This window comes from Acomys russatus, chromosome 1 (assembly GCF_903995435.1).
Source record: "Acomys russatus chromosome 1, mAcoRus1.1, whole genome shotgun sequence".
Classification (NCBI taxonomy): Eukaryota; Metazoa; Chordata; class Mammalia; order Rodentia; family Muridae; genus Acomys; species Acomys russatus.
This window is the reverse complement of record NC_067137.1, coordinates 33,366,285-33,379,925: the sequence shown is the minus strand read 5'-3', so window position 1 is coordinate 33,379,925 and position 13,641 is coordinate 33,366,285. Positions and strand designations below refer to the sequence as shown.

The 13,641-nt window shown below is 38.0% G+C and overlaps 1 protein-coding gene across 1 annotated transcript in view; it reads right to left on the bottom strand.

Moving 5' to 3' along the window:
- Nbas (NBAS subunit of NRZ tethering complex) overlaps nucleotides 1-13,641 on the bottom strand; it is a 302,722-nt gene that overhangs the window by 183,837 nt on the left and 105,244 nt on the right. The window contains exons 26-28 of the mRNA XM_051143481.1: nucleotides 9,857-9,990; nucleotides 8,843-8,905; nucleotides 6,859-6,981 (exon numbers count right to left, since the gene is read on the bottom strand). Coding sequence (XP_050999438.1) covers nucleotides 6,859-6,981; nucleotides 8,843-8,905; nucleotides 9,857-9,990 — 320 coding nt within the window. The remainder of the gene's footprint in view (nucleotides 1-6,858; nucleotides 6,982-8,842; nucleotides 8,906-9,856; nucleotides 9,991-13,641) is intronic.

The window sequence follows — 13,641 nt, the reverse complement described above, 5'->3', positions numbered from 1 at the left end:
CAAAGCCTAACTTACAGAACCATAGGAAGGGCTAAGATTTACTCTGGCCTCTGCAGACACTGAAGAAATGTGCCTAGCATACAAGTGAGCTCAATAGCCTGTATGGAGCTCTAAGACTTCTAGGCTCCGTTCTCTGATATTAAGTTTAACTTAAAGTGCAATATATAAAAAGGCACCCAAGTTTCCTGATAAAGTATTTGAGAAATGTGAATGAGTGGGTGAATTTTAAGTTTTAAAGACATTTTGTTTTAAGTTATATACATAATTATGTTATAAAACAGTAAAAAGGGGAGCATGGTATAAGTCTCTTTGCTTCTCTCAGTTCATCTTACTTCAGGGTACCTGAACTTGGAATCACTATGTTTATCTCTAATTACGAAGTTCTCGACAATAACAGAGCTCAACATTTGTAAAGAGCAGATGCTGTTTGTGTTTGTCAAGTATAAAATAGATGTTTCTTTTACATCAATCTTTTGTCCTTTTTTATCTCAACATATTGTCATTTAAAATCATCACTATTACCAGGTACTGTGGTATACATCTGTTATCCCAGCACTCAAAGGTTGAGGCAGGAGGATCATGATTTCAAGGCAGCCTGATCTACAAAGAGAACTGCTATGCTAAGAATTGTAATAATGACCATTTCTAACAGTTACATGCTTAGATAGGCAAGAAAAATCCTAACTATATAACAAAATCAAATCATTTTCCCTTGCACTTCTGCTTTTGGAGGCTGGGTCTCACTATGCTGCACAGGCTAGCCTCAAGTGACGGGGTCTGAGTAGTCCTTCTGCCTCAGCCTCCCAAGGAACTGAGATATCAACAAAGGACCTGGTCATTATGCCTCAATTTTTAATAAGCACATGCCTCACTGTCTGTGATATTTTCTATTATTACGTGAAACGAACAATTCTTCCTGTTCCATGTGTGAGGAGACACAGGGGGACATAGTCTCCTCTGGCACAGAGACATATACAACACACTGCTGACGCTGTAAGTATTCCAGGATGACCTACAGAGTATATCCAGGACTTTCATCTTGCTCCTTGAACTTCTTTGATAGACTTCAAAGAATTGTGGGACTCCTTTCAGATTTGTCTCAAAGGCAGTAAAGTAACAAAATGTTTGAAGTTAGTGTCCACCTTATTAGCGCAACGAAATCAGACCTTGGCCTTGTCAGGCTGAACACAAGTCTCACAGCCCAGCTGCTCCTCTGGAAGCAATCAGCACAATGACAGATGGTATAAATGTTTCCTCACACATGGCTAGCCATAAGTAGAGATCCTAATTAAAATAAATTATAACACATCATTTACAATAGCCCTTTTCAGAATGCATCCCGTAAATAAGAATCAAAAGCAGGATTTGAAGAAACAAGAATTTAGCAAACTATCAAGATGCCTGTGTACACAGTATTAGTTACAAGTCTGTATTGGAGATAGATTTCCCCCAACCTAGGTATAAACAGTACGACACTCAAGATGGTGAAACCTAGATTGATGACAAACGTGATGGGCTCTGCCATCATTTATGATGTGCATAAGACTATGTTAGATACTGAAGGTATTAGGACAGACAGCAAACTGACAACTTTGAAAGTGAGGGTATGTTCTCTTAAACATTCACAGTAAGCCGATCACCAAGCCTAGAAATTAATACTAGGCACATCAGGAGCAAATAAGGAGCTCAAGAAGAGAAACAAGGCTTTCCAAGTGTACAAGTGCAGGTCCCGGAGTAAGCAGCATCAGCCTGGAGTCACTGACCCCTTTAAAGTTGTCATAAGACTGCAGTAATTATCGGGGCCATGGTGTGTAATTTCCCTCCCATTTAAAGCACACAGTGACTGTAACATACAACCTACAAAGAAACATAAGGCACATGTTTGTGAATAAAGACAGTGGACTGCTGCAAGGATGGCGACAGTGAATACAGAAAGACACAAATGTTAAGACATTCCTGGGACAAAGAATCTGACTCTACTTGGAGAAGCTGAATACTAACACTATCTTATTTGTATTGGAATTTCATTTCTTCCTTTCTCAGACTCAACTACACATCTAAAAATTCATTATTTAATTATACTGCCAGCAATCTTGCTCTCTGTTCTACCAAGATTTAAGATTCACCTCAAGGCATCTTCACATTTTTATACCTTTGTAACATGACAGATTCTGAAGGCAATTTCCTCAAGTACACATGGGGACCACATCCAAGCTCTGACCCTACCTCAGAACCACACTGTTCTTTTTTTTTTTAACTACAAGTTTGTAATGTGTTTTATTATTTATCAAGGAATAAAATTTGACATTATTTATGTTTATTTGAATAAACACATTTATAAATATATACATTATATGTTGTGATATTTGTTTGTTTATATATGATAAAACTTGGGGCCTGGTGTATGTTAAACTCTCTCACCAGGCTATGTCCCCAGCCTAGTTTCATTACTGTAATTTAATCCATATTTCATTATTCATTGATATTTACATTAGTTCCCCTCATACAAGTAGTAAACATTGAACCCCTACTCTGATCTAGCCAACACATTCCCCACAGTTATGTGGAGAGCAGGGACTGACTCTGACATGAACTCTTGTGCCTCATATTTGACCACGTCCCCTTGGTGGGGAGGCCTGATGGCACTCAAAGAAAGAATAAGCAGGCTACCAAGATGAGACTTGATAGCCTATGACCATATAGTGGGGGAGGAGGTCCCCCTTGGTCTTAGACCTAGAAGAGGGGAATAGGGTGAAAGCGGGAGGGAGGGAGGAATGGGAGGATACAAGTGATAGGATAATAATTGAGCTGTAATCTGAATAAATTAATTAAATAAAAAAATTAAAACCCCACTGTACTTAACAATCACCTTACATCAGCATCTTCACATCAGGCTCTACATCTATTGTCCCAAACAGGTGCTTCCTTCCCACTGAAGCTGTGTAGCCACGTGAAAAGCTATTAGAGTGGGCTAAAGGCTTGTAGGTTTGCTTATGGTGATTTGGATCTCATGTAGTTGGAAATACCTTTGACAATCTTTTGCCAACTTTTCTACAGGGCAGTCCATTTTCTCCCTCACATTTTACTATATAGCTTGGGAAAACCAAGGAGTTACAATATTTCCTGCTTTTACATGGGGTGATAGAGCATAAAACTGAACCAAAATTGCCCAAGCCGATAATAACAAAATATTCAAATGATAATCTGAATGAAAATTTCATATATTCTTGATTAAGAAATGTGAATATTAATAAAATATTCAAAATAATGACTAAGAATTATAAATAAATGCATAATTGAGAAATGTGACTCAAGTAGGGGGGAATGCAATATTAATTAATGAATTCATTAGTTTTGCTAGCTCTCTTGTAACTAAATGAATCTCCAAAGAGATACAACAAAATCCATAACTCCGTCAGAATAGATGGACTACTTTAAATGATGATGGCATGGAATGAGCCTAAGCAACTAAACACAAATGCTCTACTTTAAATCTGTTATGTTGGCCTTGCCAGGCCACAGGGGAAGAGAATGCGGACAAGCCAGATGAGACTTGATAGGCTGAAGTCAGATGTCAGGGGAGGAGGACTGCCCCCTTTCTGAGGACTGGGAGATGGGGACCAGGAGGCAGCAAGGGAGGGAGCAGCAATGAGGATGTAAAGTGAATAAATTAAAACAAAAGAAAAAAAATATATGTATATACAGTTATCATTACTACCTTTCATTTGACTATTTATTTTAAACCATGAATATCTAAAATTTGCTTGAAACTATGTTCTGCAATAAGAATAAAAATTAAGTTATAAACTCAACAATATAAAGTGAATCCAGCAAGACTGGAAGACAAGAGATCAATATATCAACAATGACTTGATCCTTTCTGGTGATGAATACCTGAGACCCTTGCACTCAGAAGGTGGGGCTTAAGAATTAAGAGGTTCTTGAGTTTGAGACTAATCTGAGCTACACAGGGAGATTCCAACTCACAAGTGTACACACACGAATTGCACATCTATACATTAAGAATGAACGTCAAGATGATACTCCAACATAATCAAGAGTTTTGTGTGACGGCTCAGGCAGCAAACTGTCTCTGTCATCTTCTCATTTGGGAAGCTGCTAACCTGTATTGTCTGTATACTCAGGTAATCAATTTTATTCCTTCTCAAGTCTCTGATGGGATTGAAGACCAGAGAGTTCATTTTTACAATTAAGCTTAGTTGTTTAGAGGTTAAGATGTTTTTAGGTCTAGAGAGATATTTTAAGTTGATAATGATGAGATATAATAGATATTGATTTACATTTAGAATTTTAGACACATCAAGATTGGAAAGATGTTTTCTTCAAGGCTGCCAAATACAAATAGCCAAAACACTAAGAATGTAACATTTATATAATTCCTGATTGTGTCATGGTTATTCTTGATGTAGGTAGTTTATGGTATATATGTGTGATAATATAAATATACGTAAAAAATAAAAAATATTTAATAATAAAAAGAATGAACATCAAATATTTTAAATTCAAATTAGTACCACACATACCTAGAAATCAATTCTACATAATAATTACAAGACTTGAATACTGAAAATAGGAAAACAGTGAAAGGAATAGAAAGGCACACTGTGTCCATGGAATGAAAGGCTGAGACTGACCAGCATAGCAAAAATCCCCCAGCTGATGAACTATCAGCATCCCAAATTAAGTTGGACATGGTAGTACACATCTGTAATCTCAGGGTGTGGCTGAACCCAGCCTAAGCTACACATTGAATTCAAGCACAGCCTGGGCTATGTAGCAAAAGTCTTTCTTGAATTAAAAAGAAGACCACAAATAATATTTGAAATGTTAATTATAACCTTTATATAGGAATGCAAAGAGTCCATACATATAAGCAACACAAATTTAAAAAGAAAATCAGAAGACTAATATTATCTAATTACTAATATTTATAGTACATCTGAGATAACTAACACAGTGCGCTATTTGAAGAAAAATCAATGGGAAGAAGAGACCAAATAAAAATGTCAAAACCCAGCCTTATCCATGTGGAAACTGATTTTCAGTAAGGTTGCAAAGATAATTCAGTAGAGAAAGGCAAGTGATTCCAACAAATGGTGTGAGACTAACAAGACAGGAAGAAAATTTTTCATTCATAGTTTGAAAAATAATTTTTAAAAAACTGCGACAATGGATCATGAATTCAATTCATGCAAATCTAAAAGTTTGGCTAGAAAAGAAGAAAATAAAACTTTATGAAAAATATTTCCTTGAATAACTAATAACAGTTAGTCAAAACAGTTTAAGTTGATTAAAGACATGACTCTGCACAAAAGGCTGTAGCTGTTATGCCAGTGCTTAGAAAATGCATGTTCAGTGCTCAGCACCAACAGGGTACTTCTACCACTCCTTCTGAGTCTCAAGGAATATCCTGGATGAGAGAAGAGAAAGAATGTAAAATCTGCAGGACAGAGAAAACTTCAAAATGCCACCTTGAGAGCATTATACAGCCATTGCACTCATAGTCTATGAGAGCAGCTATGGGCTCCTGTAAAAGACTAGACTAGAGCCAATCATGGATCCAGGGCTGGGGCATAGGTGCTCATGAGGTCTTAACATCCCTGATGAGATACTGGATTCTGTAGAAGAGTCAGCCATTGCCTTAAGGTGTGTAACAAAAGTGTGCCCACCAGGCTCCAGTGGATGGTTCCAAACACATGACAACACAGCCAGTCCTGGCTAAAATCAAAGGCCCATAATGCAAACAAAAGGCCATGAATGAGGGACGTGGAGCTGGCCATGAGTAAGGAAATAGATAACAGAAAATGGAGAATGATAAGAGGTGATGGAAGCAAGCAGGACACACTAAAAATGTGTATAACATTGTCAAATAATTATCTTAATCAATGAAAAACAGTTTTTAAAGCTTGCTCATTTAAAACTACAAGAAAAAAAAAAACAGAAAGGGAAAGGTGTACATGGAAAACCCTATCAAACATATATCTAATGACAAAGTACTCCTAAACAAGTTAGGGACGCAGTTCAATGGTTTAGAATGAACAGAAAAGACAAGATGCCCAGATGAAAGGACCAGAACTAGGTTTCCAGCTGTTACCCAAGGAAGTGTAAGCACACATCCAGTAAAAGAGAAACATACAGAAATGCACCTGAGTTGATGAGGATGACAAGTAACAAACCACTCCCACAGGCTGCTTTCAAAGTAAACTGTATGAATACTGAAAAGAATATTTGGCAAGCTTTCTTTTTCTTTTTTTCATTCAGCATATAATCCTGACATCTACCTTTATGTACTTATAAAAAAAGAAATTCCACACATTCATTTAAAAAGAGAAATAAATATCTATAAAAGCTATGTCTGTAGAAGTCAAAACTGAAAAAAACCCTAACATCTACACAGGTGAGCATATGCAGACTGTGAAATCAACCTAACACATGAAATACTACACAGCAAATAAAACAGCATAATTTATTGAGTCATGGCACAACATGGATAAACCACAATGATGGCAAGTAGAAGAAACAGGACAGAAAATAGTATTTGAAATGATATAACAGAGATCACTGGCAGCACTGTGTGTGCATGAGGGCCTGAAGAGGGGACGGAAAGGGACTATGAAGAGGCAGCTTGTAAGAGCTATTATCTTTTATGGTCATTAGCCCGAATACCATGGTCATATGTGTCATGCGTATACACATATACCGAACCTTATCAAATTATATACTTTATAGCTGCCATATGTTACTGACCAATTGTATAACTTACTAGAGTTGTCAAAAAGGAAAAAAGTGATATAACAAACACCACCTATACCATCAATGATTGTGTTTGTTACTTACTTCCGTCCAGTGTGCCTGGTCAGTCGAACCATCAGGCTGCGTGCCTCTTCTGAGCTGGACTGGGTGTTCTTGACAAATGAAACTGGTTTCTCCAGTCCATGTTTTTTCAAAAGCTCTGACACACTATAAATTAAAGAAGAAATGTTTAACGTAGTCCAAAAAAGAGACTAATATAAGAATTTAAATTATACTTAAGACATTTGGTAGAAATTACATATTACATTAATTCTTACCAAAAATAAAACTCATAATTATATATCAAACTACATGTTTCTCATTGGCTTTTCTTAGGCTATACCTAGAATAAATGGTCTATCCTTTAAAGGATGAAGCATCTAACTCAAAATTTTCTGGCAAGCTGCCTCCCCTCTAAAAGCATGCACAGTAACAAGATAAGTGTATGACTTTAGTACTAGGCTTCAATGCTTGGCAGAACACAAGCACTGTAGTGTACAGAGCATTCTGTTCTCTTAAGCACAAGTGAAAATATTTTTATACTACCATTTCTAGCTTGAGTGAATAAGAAGAGTAAATGGTCTCCAAATAAAGATGCTTTTCTATATACACACTATTAATAAAATGATATCATCAGTAATTATATACTTCAAAAGTTTTTTCTTTGAGCCAGGTGGCACAAGCCTTTAATCCCAGCACTCAGGAGGCACAGGCAGGCGGATTGCTGTGATTTTTGAGGCCAGCCTGGTCTACAAGGCAAGTCTAGGACAGACAAGGCTACACAGAGAAGCCCTTTCTTGAAAAACCAAAAAGAAAAAAATTATTATGATTTTGCTTCTTCCTTCCTTCCTTCCTTCCTTCCTTCCTTCCTTCATTCATTCATTCCTGTTGTAAGGTCTCACATACTCCAGGCTGTCCATGAACATGCTATACACTTGAGGATGATCTTGAACTTCTGATTCTCCTACCCCCGCCTTCTAGTGCTGGGATTACCAGAACAGGCCACCACATATACGTTTTAGGCAGAAGGGGATTAAAGCTTTGTGCACGCTGGGCAAGCACTGCACCAACTGAGCTACATTCACAGCTCCTCGCTTTTATTCAATTTCATTTATAGAATAATATTTAAGAATTAAAATATGCATACAAACATAAAAATTAATGCTAGTAAATAATACAGAATATTTGTCTTAGAGAAAAATGGCTCAAATTCAATACTTCATTATAAAAGTAAGAATATTCCAACAAAGATGCATTAGAAGTTCCAACACAGTTTGATATTACCCCAACAGTCAGTCAAACATGTGCTCCAAGTCTTATCAGTGTATTAGACACTGTTTGCTGACTGATGCAACTGTTGCTATAAAAATTAACATTTATTGTGTGGCTAGAAAGTGTGAAGAACTTTAATTTCTTGATCTAATAGGGCTTTCCGCATCTCACGAAATAACTACTATAGACAGAAATGCCCTGAGTTCAAACGTCGCACAGCTAGTGACTGGGACTGCATGGACTTGAAGGCAGGCATATCTGGGCATGGTATCTCACTCTTACTACCCAAACACTGGAAGGATGAGGCAGGAAGATTGCTGTGAGTTTGAACTTAGCTTGACCTACAAGGCAAGATGCTTTTAAAAAACAAAAGAAGTACACACCTGTAGTATCAGCATAGGAGTGGCAAAGGCACTATGATTATCCATGAGTTCAAATACATCCTGGCCTACATAGTGAGTTCTAGGCCCCAGCAAAAACTAGAGGGGAGGTGAGAAATTGGGGTGGGACGGGAGCACAAGCAGATGAGCATGCACACACACACATGCATACACACATACACGCGCACGCACTTATCAGGTTCATATCCAAGCACTCTGCTATAGAAAGATAGGACATGCATCACTGAGAAAATACTCAAAAGAGAGTCAAGGGACTAAATGTTCAAACTGGACATGACTGACAAGCAGGCCCTGGCTGCATGGCCACACACACAACTTAGTAAGCACAGAACAAAAGATTTATCTTTTTTATTCACCTGAGAATTTTTTCCAGTTGGTCTACCATGTCATGAAGAGATGTGGTTACCTTTGTATTATGTCTAAAGAAATAAAAATTAGGTTTAGAAGTAGGTTTTTTTCTTAAATTTTTTTATTAATTTATTCTTGTTACATCTCAATGGTTACCCCATCCCTTGTATCCTCCCATTCTTCCCTCGCTCCCATTTTCCCCCTATTCCCCTCCCCTATGACTGTTCGTGAGGGGGACCTCCTCCCCCTGTATATGCTCATAGGGTATCAAGTCTCTTCTTGGTAGCCTGCTATCCTTCCTCTGAGTGCCACCAGGTCTCCCCCTCCAGGGTTTTTTATAAAATAGCAAACAACTATATAGGGAGAAAAGGGTGTTTCTCTTACACATGATAACATTACACTGTCCAAGTAAAGTTCAAGGCTTATTTCCCATGTACCTTCAAAAACTTCTGGGATCCTACACTATTTCTTTGAGGTACCGATGGCATAATGTGACTATCAGGCCCATCTCTGGTCACACCCAAAAGCGTATAGTGAAATCATCTATGGCTATTTCACTGAATCAATTCAATAGAGTAAGACTAAAATTAGTAGACTCAAACTTCACTTTCTGCTAGAGATTATCCAGAACTGAGCAACTAATTTCTAAGGTACATTTGACTTAATTTCTCTTCAAGGTCAAGAGAAACATGAACAGTTAACTGACTCTGTTGGGGGGGGGGGGTAACAATAACAATGATAATTAAAAACAAGAGGTCCATATGCTGAGAGGCAGTAGAGGGGACACAGGAGAAGTTAAGAGTTAGACAGAAAGTGGTACAAATGGTATAAGCATAGTACTCTGTATGAAATTTGCAAAAAAATATTTCAATTTTAAAAACATAGTCATTGAACATGCCCCCAAACTTTTTTTTTTCGCCTAGTCTCAAGTTTTCTGTTGCTGGACACTTAGAAAAGTAGTGTCTTTGTTTTAGAGACTAGGCTTAGAAGACTCCATGAGCTTGGCCTTTGTGGCTTCTTACCCAGATCCCCGTTGTGGAAGGCATTCTAAGATATCAAAGCACAGGGAGAGCTGGTCACTTCGTTCACAGCTATAGATACACTCGAGTGCTGTTGCCATTAGCTGGTCCTCATCAGGAATAATTTTTTGCTGCAGCTAGAAAAAGTAAAACACATTGTACTGAAAGTCAGTTTCTCCATATCCCAGTACCACTGTCAATAGAATATTAAACAGTGCCATTAATCAGCCAAAGAAACAAATCTTGATTTTTTTTTTGTAGCTTGCAGACTTTTGAGGTATTTAATAATTCTAGATGAAATCAGACTTTAATTACAGAATCAGCAAGAAAGGATCATTTGTAACCCACACGCTTCATCTGCTAAAATCAGAATCTTCAATTTATGACCCACTCCAGACAAAGTAGATGTAAATAACAAATAACACCGTGAACTATAAAGGCAGTGACACTAAAAATAACATTTCTAAAGCAAAAAAAAACAAATTCTGTGTGCCTCAATTTACATGTATAGATGAAATACCTCAAGTAGCATCACAAACATTAGAGCCTATCGTTTTCCACAGGTACTGCGTGTTCTTCACTATTACACTGCACTGCCGTCCTACTGCGCTGGCCAACGGCAATGCAGCGGCACAGACACAGAGCACAGTGTAGTTCTGAAGCACAAAGAGGGCCACCGCGGGCCTCTTTCCGTTTAGAATATTTGTGTCCCACTGCCAAGCACAGATTCCTATTCTTGGGGTATTTTATGAAACACACACAAAAAAAGTAACCAAATGGTGTCTTATTTTTCCTCTTCTATAAAGCCAAGATTTTACCAGCACTATCCTATGGGAGTACAGGAAAGAGTAAAGGCATTAATATACAAGGAAAATTTATGTTATTCCACCACAGAAACTATGATGGAAGCTTATGCAGAGTAAACAAACACAGAAAGAACCACAGAAACAGGAAGGAAAGTGTGGACCAAGATCATGAAGCTCGATGGAGACAGAGTGTATGGTCTTGAGTGTGCAAGGTAAGTATTGTGTCTCTGAGTGAGAGAGAGCCCAGCCATGTTAGAACCCTTTTATAGGAAAGGAGATTCTGATAATAATGTTTTATTGGATTTCAGCATCTTGCAGACACTCACAATATACACAAGAAGCTGTCACACATGCACTTTCTTAGGAGACATACATCGATCAGTGTTAAAAAAAAATCAGTGACAGTTCAGAGAAATAAAGATTTCTAAATCAGATGAGGTTTTTATATAAACATCTTCAAGATACAATGAAAAATAAGATCACTAATTTGGAACTGACAAAGATTTACTCAGAGTTATAAAACAAATATAAATACAGCTAGAAACTAATAACTATATAATAATGTAGCCTTTCCACCAACCAAGGACAATACGTGCAGTAAACATCAAACCCCTACCCAGATCTAGCCACTGGACAGGACATTCTTCACAGTTGAGTGGCGAGTGGGGTCTGACTTTCACATGAACTCTGGTGCCCCATATTTGACCATGTCCCCTTGATGGGGAGGCCTGGTGGCACTCAGAGGAAGGATAGCAGGCTACCAAGAAGAGACTTGATACCCTATGAGCATATACAGGGGGAGGAGGTCCCCCTCAGTCACAGTCATAGGGGAAGAGAATAGGGTGAAAGTGGGAGGGAGGGAAGAATGGGAGGATAGAAGGGATGGGATAACAATTGAGATGTAATATGATGAATTAATAAATAAATTTTTTAAAAAAGAAAAAAAATAATCTACCCTTTCTATATTCTTATTTTGAGCGGGTGCCATTCCATTGTTACTTTTATACATTAATACATAAGTCTTCCCAACAACCTGTAAGGCTGATTTCAGTATTATTCCCAGTTTGCATAAGAGAGAAACAGAGGCATTGGGGAGTCACATGATTTGCTCATGGTGGTGAAGCTAGAAAGACAACAGGCCTGAACTGAGATCTAAGCCACTGGCTGTCAGGCATAAATCAAGCAGCACAGGCTCTACAGGCCCTATAAGTGTGTGCACATGCAGAAAGACTGAGGAGACTGAGGCAAGACATGACAGCTAATAGCTTATGAGAGAAGAAACGCCAGTGTCTGGAACAGGCTCCAGAAAAGGGCAGGTTGGGCAACCATCAGCAGCTTAAACCAATCCCTGATATTTCACTTGATCACCTGCCTCCTGTCCTCCCCTCTCTGAGACACGTGTGAGCCACTTCTAGTATCAGTGAGCTAGAGCTTATCTTTCATCATCTACACTCAAAACTTTATACCAAAAGTCCTTCAGTATGAAGAGAAACAGAAAAGCCTTTCACTTTTCACTCAATTTCAATTTGGCTTGTACTAAGCCACAATTTCTCCTTTTGAGTAAAAGAACCTCACTGTGCTGCCTAGCTACTTCCTAATTTCTGGGTTCAAACAACTCTTCTTCCTCAGCCTCCAAAGTGACTGGGTCCCTGGGTGGTGCCACCATGCTGCATCTATTCTTCTTGTATCATGAACCAGCTGCCCTACAGAAAAGATGAACTATATTCAAACTAATTGGTTACTTCTTGCTATCTATGATAAGTTTGTTCCTAGACCAGGTAGATAACAAACCCATAGATGCTTGAGACTTTTATGTAGAATGATATCAATTTTGCATATAAAATACATATGCCCTGCTCCAGATTTTATTTCATCTTTTGATTACATGAAATCCTAAAATGTTGATACTATGCAAAAATGAAATAAAAAAAGTTTTACATGTCTAGTACACCTAAAAATTTTCTTCAAACATTTTGAGCAGGCCTTAGTTGGTTAACTCAAAGAATGCAAAATCAGAAGTAGAGAGGCCATATTATGCTTCTCTCAAGCACAGCATAAGGCTGATGATGTCTCCTTGTCTTAGCCATATTTCATCCAGGACATGTTCTCAAAGACTCAGTCTGCCAGGTCTGAGGCAGGAATCCAGTTTTATTTCCACTTGACACAGACTTCAACAGGCCATCCCCAGATGCTATGGTTCCTGGTCTGGTGTGTGTCGTGCACAACCTGGCCTAGTAACAACTGTTTCACTCCTTTGAGAAAGATCCTGTTTATCTCTGTATCCTTGTTTGTGTGTGATACTCAAAGTAGTGTGCACTTCTTTCTTAAAACAAGACACTGCATAATCCCATCACAGAGAAAACTATTGATTCTGGCCTGTAAAAACCCTAGTGATGTCTCGACTTATACAGCCTAAGACAGACTTTGTCTTGCTCCCATCATTCCTTCCTTGATATCCTTAAGGCCCCATTAAACCATCACTCAAAAGAAGTGGTCCACTCAGAGGTACTAAAAAGTTGATAAACTGAACCTCTGACCATTAGCAGCAGGTTATCAGCTGTGCTGTACAGCAGCAACAAAATCCAAGAGAATCAGAATTTAGAAAAATAAAGTCCTAAAATTATACACTATGGAAAACTAGAAAAAATATCTAGAGAGGATCAGAGAATCAAGCAATGGAAGAACCATGAGATAGCAGGATATAAAACTAATATGGAAGCTCAAGTTTTTATAAACACAAACATTAAATATCAAAGAAAATGAAGGTCGAGAAAAGCCTATAACAGAAATTGAATATTAAAAATTAAGAATTAAAAATGTATAACATCTTTAGAAGAAATTTTATTGAACTTACTTAGAATACATATACTCATAAGTATGTGTGTGTGTGTGCGTGTTCATGTGCGTGTGCATGTGCGTGTGCGTGTGCGTGTGTGTGTGTGTGTGTGTGTGTGTGTAGTTATGCCACACAGGGTAATGTTA